The 17,494-nt window shown below is 48.1% G+C and overlaps 1 protein-coding gene across 5 annotated transcripts; it reads right to left on the bottom strand.

Annotated features, from left to right (window-relative positions):
• Positions 1 to 1,428: 1,428 nt before the first annotated feature.
• LOC308046842 (ubiquitin-conjugating enzyme E2 variant 1) lies at positions 1,429 to 17,265 on the bottom strand. 5 transcript variants are annotated; one of them, XM_080354903.1, is made up of 5 exons: positions 17,150 to 17,265; positions 16,842 to 16,993; positions 5,441 to 5,589; positions 2,490 to 2,615; positions 1,429 to 2,129 (listed from the first exon to the last, which is right to left on the bottom strand). In XM_080354903.1, the coding sequence occupies exons 3-5, from the start codon at positions 5,483 to 5,485 to the stop codon at positions 1,983 to 1,985; spliced, it is 318 nt and encodes a 105-aa protein (XP_080211029.1). In that variant the 5' UTR covers positions 5,486 to 5,589; positions 16,842 to 16,993; positions 17,150 to 17,265; the 3' UTR covers positions 1,429 to 1,982. The 5 variants fall into 5 exon arrangements, with proteins under 5 accessions (XP_080211029.1, XP_080211027.1, XP_080211028.1 ...); XM_080354901.1 differs by lacking the exons at positions 16,842 to 16,993; positions 17,150 to 17,265 and adding an exon at positions 13,667 to 13,712; XM_080354902.1 differs by lacking the exons at positions 16,842 to 16,993; positions 17,150 to 17,265 and adding an exon at positions 13,673 to 13,712.
• Between the last annotated feature and the right edge of the window lie 229 nt (positions 17,266 to 17,494).

Raw genomic sequence — 17,494 nt, 5'->3', positions numbered from 1 at the left:
CAGGGACTCGATCTCCTTGGGACCACAGCACACAGAGGTTACGGCAACAACGGCACCTGCAGATCGCACCGTATCCACAGATCCACTCCAGCAGCTCCTCAGCACCGTGTAACGTCACCGGCTGCCCAGCCTACGTGAGCCTGAGGTTAAACTAAAACTAACCATCCTCCTTGGCACAGCAGCAGCAGCTGGATGAAGCCAATTGCCTTTCGCCAGCGGTTCACACGCTGCTTGCTAAATGTGATCTGTAGGAAGATACTTCCAACAAATCAAGAATTCCATAAGGGATCAAAATTCTAAACATAAATACAATTAAAGCCTTATAATATTAATGCACACTTTTTATTATATTAAAATCAGGCAATGGTCTGATACAATAAAAAGGCTGCTTATGGAATACTGTTATGTTAAACTTTAATTACAGAGGATGTTAAATCCTTACAACTAATATTTTCCTCAAAAGAGTTAATGGAAACATCAATTGTTCATTGACTCGATAGCTGCTGCTTTAAAATGTCTTTATTTTTCCTTTTTTTTCTTTTTAAAATTTTTTTACACAAACACTGAATTTGTGGTAGAGCCCAGGACTCACTAGGTCGGTTGTATGTGAGCTTGCATCCACACTGCAGCAGTTAGTGGTCCAAGCAGTAAACCAGAAAAGGCAGTGATTTGCCAGGATGCAAAGCCAATTAAGGTCCTCAATCTGCTGTACGCACTATCTCCCCAAAGTGGTCACTGAAGAGGTTTCTCTTCTAAGACTCACAGAATCCTAACAAGATCTACTGCACTGATTTGTCTGTAGTCATCACGTCTTTAGAAGGGCCAAACATAAGTGCAACATTTCATTAATTAACATTCTTAGGTCAGTCCGAAGCACCAAAATACAACTATGAGAGAGCTGGAGAGTGTGTTCAGAATGTCTACGTGCAGAGTTTCCCCGTTGGAAGTTTGGCAGCAGAAGGTTTGGGCGATCCTGGTAAATGACTGCTCTTTTCCCCACGTCAAAGCCTACCTAACGCCACGGCCCCGGCAGCCTGGCGGTGTGGCAGCGGTGCTGGGGACAGGGAACATCCAGCTGTGCGAGCACAACAGATACTCTTGTTTCCCAGGCTGGTGAAGACTAAATCTGTTGCAAAATCAAAATGAGAAGCAGGAAGGAACACGTCAAGTTATTGCCCCAACGCTTGCCCCTGGCGCGCAGGGGGGAGGAGAGTCACAAAGAGGGGCAAAGAGAAAGCAGCACCCCCGCTGAAAAGAGGGGAAGGGGGAAGAGATTGAAAGACCCTGAATCCCTCACCCAAGCCCACGTCACTGGTGAGGGGGACCAGGAAGAGAAGTACAATCTACGCCTTGGCCGAAGGGAAGAAGGAAAGCTCGCCCCGGATTAGCAGGGCATTAAAAAACAGAACAAAAAAACCCCAAAATGAGCACAGTCACATTCAGCCTTTACTAGAGATAGCACAAAGGGAGGGATGACCCAGGTTAGCACACATCCCCATTAGTAGTCCGTAAAGCCCAGTGTCGTACTGGAAGCAAAAACCTTTGTGTTCACTCTAATAAATAGCCCTGAGCTTCGACTCTATTGCAAAAGAGAGAAGAACAAAACCAAACAAAACCCCAAACCCAGGCCAGACGCGCAGCGGGCGATTGTGGGACGTATGCGTTCACAGTTAAGTCAGATGTGCCACACTAGTCTTGACAGTAATAAACTTAAATAGACTTTTCCTGATACCAGCAGTTCAGCTATGTGGACAGTGGTTACACAACAGGATTATTTGTTATAGCACAACTTATATTTAAAATGAAAAACAAAAAAAAAATTAGTATCATTTACAGTATCTCAAGAAAAACTTCCTTTGAATGGGAACTTCCTTTCCAGTATTTTGAGGTCTACAAGATGCATCTAGAAAATTTACTACTGTGGAAAATGAAGACAGCTTAAATTGAATAAGGGGGCATGTTTGTTTGTTTGTTTGTTTGTTTTAATTGCTGTAACATTGTCCTTCGGGTGGCTGAGGAAGTTTCATATTTTCTTTAGACATCATTAGACGCCGAAGCTCTTGCAGAACAACTTTGATACTATAAGAATTCTGCCATTTTGCTAGGACTGATATGGCTCTGGGGTCCACCTAAAACAGACAAGAAAACCACTTGGGTCAGAACGGATACGTTACACTGGAACTCCCCACACACCCTCCAGCTAAGATCTGACAGTCTGGGTGTGAGACACCTCAGAAAGCAACAGCAAGCGAGCGGTTTCCTAAAGCGCAACAAATCCCCACATAACGCGACTATTTGTGAGCTGCAAAAGGGCAGGAAAAGTCAATTCTGTGTTCTGATTTCAGAACACACTTGGCTCATGCACCTCCCTTCTACCCCCCTTTCCTTCTCCTCAAAGCAAAAGCAATGAGTAGTGAAGCAAGCTGGAAGTACAGTCATAACATTCATTGGAAACTGCACATTAAAACGAATAAAACCAAAAAACTTACCACTCCATTAGAACTATTTACTCCATTCATATTAATTTTTGTTACAAATCGTACAAATGGAGGTGCTTCTGGATACTTAGGCCCACATTCTATTTTAAGGCTGTATATTCTGTTTTCATAAATTGTCTGAGGGGAAAAGAAAGGGAGGAAGAATCACATCAGGCAGTTCTGTGAGCATCTGGTTAAAACAACGGGAGCTGTCGGGACATGTAAACTACTAACGATAAGATATATGCTACACTGGCTACCTCTGGTTTGGGTACATTTTATAATACTCAGAGTAGCAAATGTTATCTCTTCAAGGTAATAAGTTCTACTGGTCTTTTAAGCATCACATTTTCATATAAAGAACGAAACTGGCATTGCTTCCCATTCACCAACTGAAACGATTTTCTAAATCATCACATAGCTCAGATAACTACTTTCCAACCAATCTTCATAAAGCAGCTTTGATTTATCAGTGTACTAATCACACACTATCCTGAAACTGAAGCCACAGCTTTAGCTCGGGCAACTGTGTAAAGTCGGCCTGTCCTAGAGCTGCATTTTAGGAATATTGGGTGGTGATAAACCAGTGCGGCAGTTGTCGGAGAGGGGAACCCTCGAGATTCAGCACCTTGCAGAGTGCATCCTGGTTCAAATAGCATCACCACTTTGTCCCCACCGCAGTAACACTGTTATACGTTAGGGTTTCTGACCCGTTTTCCTGCACCCTCAACAGTGCAATGAGGATTAAACTCAAAAGGCAGTGGCCATAAGGAAAGATGCAGGGGAAGGCGTGCACGCAGAAGCCCAGGAGCAGCCATGGCAGCAAAGCACGGTGTTCCACCAGCATCTTCAGAAAAGCTGCTCAATGCACAAAAACTTCTCAAGATAAAACTCAGTGCAATACCTTTCAAGGGCCTGTTACACCCCTTGAACATCTTCATATGTCCTTTAATATTGATGAGCATTTTGATGCAGAACACTATCAAAAACCTAAGAACTGGCTTCTGATGGAGCTGCTCCTTGTCCACGCAAGTGCGGAGCCAGGCCGGTGACAAACGAAACGCTGTCACAAAGCGTTGGGGAAACAAAGTGATCCGTCAGCTCTGTCCAGGCCGCGCCACCGCGTCCCTGCGCGCTGGGCAGCCCAGCGCTTCCCGCGGGTTTTAGGGTCTTTGCAAACAGCAGCACCACATGGAGACCAGAGGATGGAAAGCTTGGACTGTGCGTATGCCTACGGCCAATATAAAATTTGCGCAGATAAAGCTGAAGTTGTGACTGCGCCAGCGTTTCTAAATAGCTTGTACAAACAAGATGAATCACGGGCTGCAGAAGCACCCGCAGCAAGCCTGGCAAGGAGCAGCAGGGACGCGCGGCAGCACCCATCTCACTCTGCACCACCGTGCATTTTTCCCTCTGGAATGTCCAACATACGATTCTTCCACCTGCTACAAGCACGACTGCTTTCTACCCATATTTACCAGTATTCCCTCATTCTATTAAGAAAAAAAACGGTAATAAGTGAGTATAAGCAGTGCTAAAAGCAGGACAGTCACTTAGCAAACAAGAATGACCCAAAGTTCACAGAACGTCTCTCAATACAGCCTGTTGCTCTCAAGCAATAAGCTCAAAAGAAGCCAAAGGTACTTTTGGAAAAAATTTCTATTTGTAAGAGTGTTAGAGAGACAAAAGCGGCACAGCTGAATCACTTGGGACAGTGACACACAACCTACAAATTTGTGTCACTGCTGGCGAGTCAGCACACGCCTGTCTGCACAGTGCAGCTTCTAGTTCATTTTCTAAATTAGATTTCGAGTGTGCTCAAATTTTCCATAAAGCATATGCACACAGTGAGCTTTCTTCATTAATGCAGGCTCATTAACACTCTCCTAATGGTCGAAAATCAAGTGCTGTTCTAGAAGATGATTTGGACATGTCATAAACAGACAAAATGATCGTGAATGGGGAGATGTTAAAAGTGGCTGACAAAAAGTGAACACAACTTCTGGATGAGATAGAGAACACTGCACGTGTAATGTTAGAATGTAAATTCTTGTACAACCTCATTGTACGCCAGAAAAGGCAACTGATACAGTAGAGACACACAGCTCCGTAATGGTTTCCATGTAATACGTTGAGAACACTGGAATTATGGAAAGTGATGCTGAGGCCAGATACAGAAGACAACATCTGCTGCGGGAAGGAGGATCGGCTACTGGCCCTCCATGGTAAGGACGTTACGGAAATGGCAGGGACACAGGGTGAAACTGGAGACAACAGACGAGCGGTGGTTTTAGAATAAATGCATAGAGACAATGCACAAGTCCTCAAGTTCGCTACAAGAGTGGAGACCCACAGTTCAGTGGGGTTTTGGGGGAGAAGACAACACAATGATACCACCACAACAACCGGGAGCATTATAAGAAACTGCTCAGGGCAAGAAGATTTGAAGAAGAAATTGAATTCATTAAAATGGGAGTTTCCTGAGTTAGCTGAAACTCTACGAGAGCAAGTCAGTACTGCTGCAATAAAAACCAGCCCATAAACTCAACAAGGAATGGGAGAAAGACTAGCAGTACTGAACAAAACAGCCACTTTCTACCTACATCAGCTCCATCTCACTAGCCAAAGGATTTTAAACTTTGCTGTATTCAAGAGCACAGGATACTACAATCCTGGAACCTCTAAAGTTATGTCTTAATGAATCTGTGAATATAAAGCAGACATGTAACAGAACTACCCAGAGAAAGGCTCTAAAAATATTCCAAATTATAATCAAAAAGACATATAGATACATGAAAGCCATTGTTACACTGACCTTGAAGCTTCAACATAAATCACTTGCTTACGTGTTTTTTCACTCATCGGTGTTTTGTTTGTTTTCTACTTCGGTGGTCAGATTAAGGCAAGAAAAGGGGGAAGAAAAACAAGTAACAGTACTATTTAACTATTTAATGGATACTTACTCTTGGAGGCCCAATAATCATTCCTGTCCATCTTGTAAGTGTCATATCCTCATCATCTTCAAGGCCCCAGCTAACTGTCCCATCTCCGACGCCTTTCTGACCTTCTTCAAGTTCTTCCAACAGACGAAAATTACGAGGAACTTTTACTCCTGAAAACAATCCGAAAAATATTTTGAGTTGAGAAATCTAGTAAAGAAATAAAGTCACTCAGAGCAACTTCACTGACGCTTGTGGTGATTCTACAGAAAGCATTTTTGGTAAAAACATAAAAATATCACTACTTTTTGAATGACAATATTTCAACACTACGGAAAGATAACCCCATATTTAGCTTGGATTTTACAAGCAACGTCAAGGTATCCACAGTTCAACAGGCTGGAAGGCTGACAGGCTGATATTAGCGCAGGCAACACAATGAAAGGCAATCTCTGTCCGTTCACAGATACACACAGTATTGTGGAGCTCTAATTAGCACTTGTCTATATGATACAGTATAAAAATGTAGAAGATTCTACAAAATGACACCATGAAAGGCTTGACATCATTCAACTCACTCAGAGCTTTTAAAAATACCTCTCAAAGCAAATAAAACCCTTTCATAACATTAGTAGGTTAATCTGAAGTTAATTTAAGTGGGCTTTGTCAGCAGCAATAGCATCCTTTGTACTTCTGACCTCTGCTACCAAGGAATTTCAGCACTTCTGAACGGCTGGTATGTTTATCCTCAAAATGCACAGCAAACCAGGAAAATGTCTTATCCTCATTACATCAATGGAAAACAACGGCATACCCAAGCTGGCACACTAAGCCAGCAGCAAAGGAGGATCCCGAAGCCAGGCCACAAGGGACTTGATTTATTCTTCTTCAAGGCACCTGCAGCTCAGGCACCATAAACACACTGGCGCTCTAGGCCACCACTTCTCCTTCGCACTGGGTTTGCATGGCAAAGTTTTGGTAGCGGGGGGCTACAGGGGGGGCTTCTGCCAGGAGCTGCTGGAGGTTTCCCCCGTGTCCCATAGGGCCAGTGGCACCGGCTTCACGATAGAGCCGTCGCCGGCCACACCGAGCCCAGCACAGACGGTGCCTGTGCCTCGTGGGTAACGTGGCTAAGAAAGGGGAAAACACCCACGCAACTGCAGCTGAAGAGAGGAGTGAGAATACGAGAGAAACAACTGCAGACAGCAAGGTCAGGGAGGCAGGAGGGGAACTGGTGCTGCAGGCGCCGGAGCGGAGCTTCCCCAGCAGCGCACGGTGCGCACCACGACAAAGCAAGCATAAAAGAAACCAAAAAAGCAACTTACTAAAGGAATTCGTTGGTTGGCCAGTTTGATACATGTCTAACGTAATCAAGAATGTTCTGGGGAAATACGATTCAATAACACAGCTGTAGCAACAGTAGGAAGAGAAACCCGGAATGGGAGAAGCGGCCACAGAAGACGCCAGACCCGCGCAGCGGACACCAAACCGCACGTCGGGGGCTGCCGAGCGCAGCTCAAACACAAGCCCAGGCCAAATCTGCACCTTCAACCCCCAGCAAGGCTGAGCTGCCACCATGGCTGCTGAGTAATACAGATCTTTGGCTGTGAAAGGAAATGAGTCAGTTGGGGATGGTGAAGCCATCACCATAAGATTAACCGAGTCCCAGCCCCTCGGTGGCAGCAGGACCTCTCGGTGACCACTGCCACTCCCCCGCACAAAAAATCCAGTGTTTCCACTCCCAGTAAGTCTTAAAAGCATAAAGTATGTATCTTGTGTACCTCGGGCATACAAAGATTCACGTATGCTGTTCATACCTGAATCATGACAGATCAGCCACCCCATTTTTCACTCTGTTCCCAATGTTCTCCATGCTCTAGACAGGGGTGGCAGAGAACAGAGCAGCCCAGCTCCAAGGCAGGGGATAAGAGAGCTGGGGGATGGGATGAGTACGAGCTGAAGGCCAAGGTACCACCTTTACTTACACTCACACAACCTATTTCAGGGTTTGTGCTGCAGTGGATCCACGGGGAGCTGGTGATAGGGAAGGACTCACGTTGTGCCATGTTGTCTGGGCTTCAGCCCTGTCTGCTGGCACCCAGGGGAAGAGACAGCCCGGGGAGAAGGACAAACAAGAGACAAAGAAAAGGTCTTCTGGGGGGTGAACTCCACCCTTCGGTCTGACACAGCAGCTCTTCGACAATGCAGGTGATACCGCAAAGGAAACCGTCCGTGACTATTCTTAGAAACCTGCTTGCAGAAACAATAAGCTGAAGCCAGCAGAAGACTTGAGTTGGATGTGTCGTGCTGCTGAAAACTACTCTGCCTTCTGGACCACACCGTCACCGTGCTTAACAGGCATCACCTCAGCCTCCATCCTTCAGTACTTGATAGTACTAATTCATATCCATCACTGGTGCAAACTGATATTCACTTAGACCAAAACAAAGAGGTGGACTTGGCAGCATTAGGTTAGTGTTTGGACTTGGTGATCCTAAAGGTCTTTTCCAACCAAAATGATTCAATGATTCTAAACAAGCTAGGAGGAATCAGCTTTATGGTAAGCAGACACAGACAGACACCAACAGCACTGCCCACCCACCCTTCCCCTGAGCATCACACCCTGTTCACCCAGCGGGGCTGGAATCCTGCCTGAGGACCATCAAGTGATCATGTCATTAAAAGTTACATCATCACGCATATATTTGAGGAGGCCACAACCAAGGCTGAAAGGCGGCCTTAATGCTGACATTTGCTAAGCAGAGCTAGGCTTGGCTTTACAACCTCGCGGCAAGAGAAGGCAACTGTATTCCCGAGCTCTCCCCAGATACAGCTGCTCTGATTCAGCATGAATCAGAGCCATAAAAGAGTCACACAGGATTTTACAGTTCCCTGAGAAGTCGGAGGTCTACAGATAGCTGGCTTGTGCGCTGGCTCCTATCTCACAGAAAAAGTTAACATAAATGACTACTAATTCCACAGCAACTGCTCACTTGTGAGCCCTGCAGCAGCACCAGTGGTAAAGGGAGGTGTGAGAAGTGAAGCACACGTATGTGAGTTTTTATGCACTTCACAGAAAATGATTATGGGAGATAAAAATGTTTTAGCCCTGCCCTAAAGTTCAGGGGTACAACAAGGAAGAGCAGCACCTCAGCCACTGCACACGTTCAGAGTCACATTAAAGGCGATAATTCAGCTCCCTCCCCAACACGTTCTCAGGAGATTCAACAGGAAGAAAAACACACGCACACACACATAAAAGACTACGGCCAAATGATCACAAATGCTTCAAATAATTTCTAAACAACCTACCCTTAAGCAGGCAGAATAAAAGACCAGACTCACTCTTCTGGTCAGCCTGGAGAGATGCATGAAGCCATTAAGCCAAGTCCGGCTCCTCTCCACCTGCCATGGCCTGGAGCACTCATGGTCAGCTACCACATCCTGCCGGGACCCCGACCTCAGCAACCACACCGGCTTTAGCGCTTGTGGTCGTACGCAAACGTATCATCATCATCACACTTGCTGTCCACCAGGATTCCTAGAAAGTGATCTGATCTGCTCTAAGCACCCACAGCATCTGCCCAATAACTCCCACGGCTAAACCACAGCACGCTCAGAGTCAGGACACGTCCAGCGCCGGCTGACACAACCGTGACTGCGCCGCGTGTCGTCCTCCCACTGCCCAATAAATACCTTGCGTAATCTTTTCAGTGTAGCAATGGAGACCTTCAAGGCAGCAACCAAACCAACCTGTTTTTCTAAAAGTCCTTCATTTAACAGAAGTAAACCTAAATAAAGTAAGAGGCAATTAAAAAGCAATCAGGTTGTCGAAAGTACTTTCAGTTATGCATTTTGATTTAGCTTCGCTATGGTTCAAGAAGACTCTCAAATAGTAGCTTCATTTGATACAAAAATACAGTATCTAGATAATTACTTCACTTGCAGCTTGCCTGACTGCACAGAAATACTCCCAGAAATGGAACTGATAAAACATTTCAGAGCAAAAGGAGATATTTGCTATTAATCACAACAGCAAAGCTATAAAAGCTAAATTATAACTCTACTGACAAGGTAAGATCTCCAATGACACGGGTTTGTACGGACTTTCTAAAAATTCCCCTTGTAGTAAACACGCATTGTGAACCCTCAGCCCTGGACGCTAGTTCACCAAATATTCTTGTGGCAAACTAGAGAACAAAACTAAATCACAGACTGAGTTTTCCAGCAAGTCAGGATGTGTTACAGAGTTTAAAGTCACGGTTAAGAAGCTGCTGGGCTTTGGGTGACATGCTCTTCTGCCTTCAAACAGGACCAGGACCCTCCATTTTCCTTGTCACAAATGTCACCCTGGACGGTGCTCCCACGGCCCCTCACAACCAGCCGGCCCAGCTCCCAGTTCAAATGAGGACAAATGGGCTGGGCAGGGTCTGCTCACTAAGAATTATTGCTGGAAAACAGTTACAAGCTAACTTGGGCTTTCAAAGATCCCACAGCACTCTGGGGTGAGATCCATATTTAGTGTATCTCACTCAAGACACACAGATACATCCTTGAATGTGTCTTACAACAGCTATAAAAGTGATCTTGCCAGTCCAGGACTGTTCTCATCTTGAATCTACATTCATGTGCAGTAAGTACATCGTCTGCTTTTAATGAGTTAAAACCAACACCTTTCCCCAGTTGTATAGTGGAAGCAATTACAAATACAGAAACCTCGCCAAGCTGAAAAGAGCACAGCGAAACCAACGTGCCTCTGAGAGTAGATCCTCTTCTGGAATCTTTTTCATCAGTGTCAGCACAAAACATCCACCTCTCACAAAAACTTCAAGAATCCTTTCTTTCCTTTCTTTCTAAAGTGAAATCCAATTACAAGCATTTATTTTCAGGACTAAAGCATAAATATACGGTACGGGACAGCTCAGGAAAGCATGCAGAAAATGCACCTCATTTGTGAGGGGCTCTAAAAAGAGGAATCATCTTTTTGCTGAAAGTTCCTTGACATCTTCATCGGTAACAGGCAATTTATCAAACTGGCCTTTCAGGTCAATTTTAATTCTGCTTCCTGTGCTAGCTCCTGATTTACACTAACTCAAGTGAACTGAAATCCAATAGCTTTAAACACCTCTGTTGCTTAATATATTAAAGCCCCTTCTGTTGGTTGTTTTTGTGTATTTGATATTCAGCCCTCACTACATCTTTTCCAATCTTTACACTAAATCTCCCCAGGGAAAAACCCATCACAGAATCTTGACTTGCAACAGTTAAAAAACTCCCTTACAATCTGAAAAGCCCAACCTTCCTGCACTTTACAAAATTTGTCAGTATTCATCTTCTATGATCCTTACCTACTTACTTATTTAATACCCTAATGAATCATTTTAAGTTCTCACCCAGAATAGCATTTTTCAAATATCTTACGTAATTTATATCATTATACATCAAAAGATTCAACCAAATATCATTTTGTAAGTTTTGAACTATTTACCTTTATATTCAAGCCACTGCACCCTCGCATTACAATAAACAAAGCAGCTCTGCAATCAGCTCCTTTAGCACCTGCTCCTTCATACGCTCCTTATTCCATCTTATCTAAGAAGGCAGAATTTATCTTCCCGGTTTCTCTTCAATTACTTTACTTACAGACTCAGTACTTGGTGGCTGGCAATATTTATTCTGAGATAACAATGACTCCTGTGTGCAGAGCGCTCCAAAGGAGACATCACGGGCCACTTGCAGAGGCAGGGTGCACCTTCCACATCCTTCAACACTCAGTTTCTTCTGCGTTGTAATGTCTCATTTGCTTCTCACAAGCCTGAGTTTGAATTTACAGTGATGTTAGGGGTCCCCCAACAAGTACATACTTTAAATATACTGCACTAAAACCAACCTGAGCTCCTCTCTCTGTCAGCAATATCAAACCACAGAAAGACTGAGCATCTTTCACCCTCAAACTCTGTCTAAGCTCCTCTGCTGAACCACTATAAACTCATGAGATCAAACACATTAAAGTGTTTTATAAACGAATATGAATACAATAAGATTCAATGAAACATGTATCAGCAAAATGTGTTTTACATATGAGTGAAGATGCTGCCCAAAGCCCCACAGTGAATCAATCAGCAGTGGCAAACAAGGTGTCATTTCCAGGCTGCCTGTGTGTGCCAGGCAGTGCCTTCAGCACGGACTCAAGAAGGAACCACACAAACTGCATTGCAGTGCCAGCACCGCCACCAGGACCTGCATGCCGGGGTGTTCTCTTTCTCAGAAGAGGACAATCTCCATCCTTCACTGATACGACAAGAAAACACAGAGCGCTGCTGGTGGGGCAGCCTATGATTTACAGCTGAAGGTTCTCCCGCATTGAATTTAGGGTTCACTGTTAAAAGTCGCACACTGAATTTTCTTCTGTTCTCCCAGCAGCAGTTAAACACAGGGGCTGTGAGGAGCCACCGGAGCGCAGCACCTGCCGGATGCCCATGCTGCAGACACGAGACACCGAGGCCGCTACTCACATGCACCTGGTGCGGACTGCTCCACGCTTCCAGCACCGACGCCACCAGACAGCTTTTGGAAATCCAGGAAACAACAGGAAGCAACCCAAAAGACACAATGTGGCTAGCAGATGATGGTTAACCACAGCTTATCACAGACACTGCTTGCTGCAAAAGGCAAGCTGTGCCGTTGGACCAGCTCTGGGTCACCACAGTCCAAGTCCCTTTGGACACACACCCCTCCGTGACCACCCAGACAATTAATTCACGAAGCTGTACTGGCTTAAAAATAAAATATTTGCCTTGTTCTTCCAGCCAATTACAAAATGAAAAGTCAGCAGCTTGAAAGGATTACGAGGAAAGTATGGCAGCCAGAATGATGTGACATAAGAGGAGCAAGAAGGCTCCACTACCTTTTTTTGTGTATTTTAATCAAGCGTTCCAGCGCCTCACAACCATGTACATTCAAACACAGATCTGTAAATCATATTTCCCAGGACGGCATCTACTGCATTTTAAAAGTGTTTCTGTAAACTTGATACCATGAATTATCTGCATTGTGATGGCTATTCTTAAAAGTTGAAAGAGGATATCAATAGAGCACCTGTAAACAAAAAACCCCAAACATTCCTGTATCCTCAAGAGCAGTGAACTCTCCTGGTGAACTCAGATTTAAACTTCAAAGGAAGCAATTTGAAAATAAGCATTACAGTGGCACATTTGAAACCCTATATGGACTTATCAAAACAGGAAAATGAAGCTGGCTAACCAGAAGCGAAACTGATTTATTTCATCTGTCCAGGAGGATGTCAGTGGGAAAAGCCACATTCAAAAACCTAGTTGCAGTATTTTTGTTTAATGTGCGATGATAAATGTAAATACAGAGTTTGTTTAACTACTCGAAGCAGGCGAGAAGCAATTTTAAAGGTGAACAAAAAAGATACTGACTTCTTGAAGCAGACACGTACTGACAAGGAAGTTACATCCTTCTGATGTAACAGGAAGGTATTACGAGTGACAAAGATTTTTACAGCGGCTCATTTCACCCACGTAAGGCCGGTCCCTGCCCAGGGACCGCTGGCACCGCAGGGTCACTGTGGCCGCCGCAGCTCCCCAGAGGGGCAGGACGGGCAGGAAAGCCCGATCGCCGGCTCCGCCAGGCCCAGCCCCGGGAGGCTCCGCCGCTGCCGGGGCCGCGGGGTCCCGGCTCCGCACTCAGCACCGCGCGGGGCCGCGGGCTCCAGCCCGGGGGGCCCAGCCCGGGGGGCCCAGCCCGGGGGGCCCAGCGCGTCGCCCCGGCCGGCGCCGCTCCCCGGTGCGGGCCCGCGGGGAGCCGGGCAGGGCGGGCCAGAGCAGGCCCGGGCGGCCCTCCCGCGGGGACCCGGCCCGCACCGCTCCCCGCCCGGCCCGGGCCGCACTCGCCCCGCCGGGGCCGCTCACACCACGAGGCCTCGGCAGCCCCCGGGAAGGTGCCGGCGGGCCCGCCCGGCAGCCGCGGCGAAGCAGCGTGTCCCGGCCCCGCACTCCGCGGCCGGCAGCCGGCTCCCCCCGCGCCGCGCCCCTCGGGCCGGCCCCGCCGCCGCCCCCTCCCCCGCCGCCGCCCTCGCCCCTCCGCCGGGCGCCTCCCGGCCTAGCGCCCGCCGCTGCCCCTGCAGCCCCGACACCCCCGCCGGGCCCCCGGCCGCCCCCGCGAGGTCGCGCAGCCCCGCGGCCAGAAGCGGCCCGGGCAGCCCCGTCCCGGCCCCGCGCCGCTCACCCGCACCCGTGGTGGCCGCCATCTTGCGCCGCTGCCGCCGGGCCGGGCCCCGCCCCGCCCACCACGTCAACGCAACGCGGGAAGTGCGGCTCCGAGGGGGCGGGCGGGCACGCTAAGGCGGAGGCCGGGGCGCGGCGGCAGGGACAGCTCTGTGGTGCACGAAGGGCGCTTCCGGAGCTCCGCTGCGCGGGCGGGCTCCCGGGAGGGCAGGAGGCGGGGGCTGCGGACGAGCCCCCCGCCCCGCTGGGGAGAGCAACCCCAGCGAGCTCCCCGGGGAGCTCTGGAACAACAGCATTTAACAGGCCATAAACCTCAAATGCAATTAATATGAATAAGTAGCGAACTCTGTTTATTACTGCCAGAGCTCGAGCAGCATCAGCTCTCCTGCTTTACACGTAGCCGTAGTCAATTTGTAACAACCTGACTCTGTTAATGCGTTTGCATCCCAAACCTCTTCCTGAGATGTCTGAGCCAAGGGAAGCCCCAGGATACTCTGCTGAGCAGCATTAATTGAATTTTCTGGCTTTTGCTTGTGAACCAGCACAGGAATCCCTGCTGGAGCAGCACAGCTACCGCTGTGCGGGAGCACACAGCCCGACACGGCTGTGCGGGAGCACGCAGCCCGACACCGCTGTGCGGGAGCACGCAGCCCGACACGGCTGTGCGGGAGCACGCAGCCCAATGCCGCTGTGCGGGAGCACGCAGCCCCACGCCGCTGTGCGGGAGCACGCAGCCCCACGCCGCTGTGCGGGAGCACGCAGCCCCACGCCGCTGTGCGGGAGCACGCAGACAGGGGCAAGGGGCTGCAGCATGGTGGGATTAGAGCCCAGACCAGAGCACCGCAGCATATGGACAGACAGACGTCTGGGACGCTCTCTCTGCAGAGCAGAGGATGTGAAGCACATCCACATGTTGCTTACTGTGTTTCAGGAGGTTGCTGCTGTCCAATATATGGCCATAAAAGTATTTTCAGGCCTAAGCTGGCTGATATGAATCTAGAAGAAACATAAAAAACATGAGGAAAATCTACAATGCCATGTTTTAATCAACAGCCCATCATCATTTACCCCTCTCCAGTTAATGCAGTAGTTAAAAAAAAAATACAGAGGGAAATGAATTCTGCTTTGTCTTGCAATACGTATTCCAGAAACTGTGCCCCAAGATGTCATACGAAAATTTGCAGAAACAAAGTGTTTTGGAGACTTATTATTGCAGTTGAAGCCATTTACTCAGTTAAGTCAACTTTAACATACCCAGCGTTTGGCAGCAAACAAAGCCAATGTACCAGTTCTATCAATTACTCTTTGAAACTACTTTAAAATAACGCGGGTCTGTGGTTGTGTTTTATTTGCTCAGCCCCAGCGCGGCATTTGGGGCCGGGCTGCGAGCAGCAGCTGCAGAGGCCGGGGGGGCAGGTAGGTGGCACCAGCAGACCTGCCAGCAGCAGGACCCAGCGCTGTGCTGAGCACCCAGAGCCGCCCGCTCCCCCAGCACCTGAGCCAAAACCTCCTCCTTTGGCCTTATTTCACACAGGCAAGTCGGCTGATGCACAAGGCAGCAGGGCCAGCAAACAGCTCTGCGCCAGACCAGCTCTTGAGGGTTTGCTTTTTTATATAGTGCAGAATAACACCACGGCAGACAGACACACTTCTGTCACCGCGCTGCGGTCGGTAGGCTGTGCCCTCTTCCCTCGTGCCGTGCGGCTGCCTCACGCCTGCTGCAGCCCACGCCGGCTCTGAGCAGGGTTTCTCCTTGTCCGCACTGCACAGCGGCGCCAGACGAGAGGGGAGAACACACATAACTTGATCCAGCAGCAAAATGAAGCAAAATTGAAGTTGAGAGACATGAGAAAGCCGAGCAGTTTGACATGCGTCCATGGGAACTCCCAAGCACACACCAAACCCATCAGGCTTAAGAAAAGGCCAACCGGGATTTTAAGGCACAGTGCAATGCTTCCCTTTGCAGACGAGTCCCCAAACAGTGGATCTCTGTAACATCACAGATACCTGTAAAGAAATATATCTGCTCCTGCTAGGCCCTCCCATGACCAGGAGCAGCTAGCTCGTCGGAGGACAACTACAGACGTCGCAGACGTTGAAGGGCCGAAAGCCCTTCCCTGAAGGTCTAGGGAGCAGAAGACCGACCACATCTTTCCATGGAAGTGACAGACTGAAATCAAATAGCTTTTAAAAGCCCTTAGTCAGACTGAAATGCAGGCCATCCCTGTGGAGTTTAAAAGGAGTGCCTTATTCTGCTTTAGCTCTAATCTGTTCCTAATCAACTTAGGACAAATTTATCTTAAGCCAGATTTCCATCTGTTAAGAAGGATCCACGTAGCCTTTTGCTCCAGAATTACTGTACTGATTTTACAGAAGCATCCACTACTTTAAATGAGTGAAACTGTTTCCAGAACCCAACTGAGAAGCCAAGAACAAGCCGACTCCTCCAGGGACTCATGAACCCTCCTCCAGGGAGCAGGGAGCTCTGACATACACCTCGACTCTCAGCAGAGGGGGAAAGACCCGGGATTACAAACCCAGAACCTGCTGGCGGGCTGTGACAGGAACCCGGGGCAGCGCCAGCCCCGTCAGGCACCTCGGGTCGTTCTGAGCCCAGCACAGCATCGCCACGGCAAACAGCATCCAGACACCAACTGCTGTCCCAGTTCCTCATAATTAAGCAAGATTAACAGATAAATAGCCCCAGGGGCCACCAGTATGAGCAGCTCAGATTTGTTTCCAGTAAGACTATAGATCAAGTGGCTGAGAGAGGTCTGGGCACCAGCAATTGCCTTTAGCGGCACTCTTCCAGTTCAAATTCTAATACCTTCTGTGCTTCGCATCCATTTGTTGTGTACACTGTGCTGCTGCTGTTCACTTGGCATTTAAAACCGCAGGAAGAGATGAGCTCTCGGGAGTCAGCGCTTCAGGCTGCTCTACAGGAGCCCTGAGCAGCCGCCCAGTTCCGTACTGGGCTTCTACACTGGTTCACTTGACTCAAACTGGGGTCGCAGGTGGGGGAATGGGGAAGAAAGGGATGAGGGCAGGAGGGACGGACAACCAAGGACTACAGATTGCTTAGAATATGGATTATTGGAGTCTCAAGGTAGAAGCAAGTGTGAATTTAAACTTCAGTCAAGCTGGCAGCAACAACGGCTGCAGCGCTCCGTACTCACAGCGACAGGCGGCGTTCGCTAAGCTCTCCCGCACTTCCAGCAGCACAGGACGCCCGCACGAAGGGGAAACGGGGAGAAGCATCCTCTGCTCTGGACACACGGGGGTCTGCATCCCCCCCACACCAGCATCCAGCACATCTTCAGTTCAACACCTGTTATACCAAAGAAATTTAAAATAAGTTTCAGCCACAAACAGCAAATATGAGTGGATCTAACTTCACTGATTCAGAGTAACATTTGATGGCATGGGTGGGAGAAAAAGGGGAAAACCTGTCTTTTTTCATCAAAGATAGTGTGAAATCACACACCTGGCTCCCACAATAACAGCACTGGAGGAGTATTCCTCCCTCGTCCTCCCATCCAACCAAAAGCATCTTGAAACTCCTACAGAAGTATTCTTTACTGTCAAAGGTACACGGAGACCCAACGCTGACTACGGCAACTGGAGCAGACAAGAGTGTCGTGTGATGGTACAAAGTTCTCCAAGGGTGTGAATCACTTAAACATATAAAATATTTTGTAGCCAAGGTACCCACTGCAATTTTAATCTGTAGAACCCAGCTCAGACAGGTCTGCATTCAGCCACTTCCACAGGAGAAAGCCCAACTCTTGAAGAAGCTGTGCTCCATCATTTCTGAAGAAGCTGAGACCAA

The sequence above is a fragment of the Nesoenas mayeri genome, assembly GCF_963082525.1.
Source record: "Nesoenas mayeri genome assembly, chromosome: 16".
NCBI lineage: Eukaryota > Metazoa > Chordata > Aves > Columbiformes > Columbidae > Nesoenas > Nesoenas mayeri.
The sequence above is the reverse complement of the archived record's forward strand: the minus strand, read 5'-3'. Positions and strand labels throughout refer to the sequence as shown.

Bases quoted from the DNA above. Each gene is read 5' to 3' on its own strand.
- LOC308046842 (XM_080354901.1), bottom strand. From the start codon at position 13,688: ATGGCGGCCACCACGGGTGCGG. The intron at 5,590-13,666 runs GTGAGCGGCGCG...GATTGTTTTCAG, and splicing joins GGCGGCCACCACGGGTGCGG to GAGTAAAAGTTCCTCGTAAT. The intron at 2,616-5,440 runs GTAAGTATCCAT...TTTTCCCCTCAG, and splicing joins TGATTATTGGGCCTCCAAGA to ACAATTTATGAAAACAGAAT.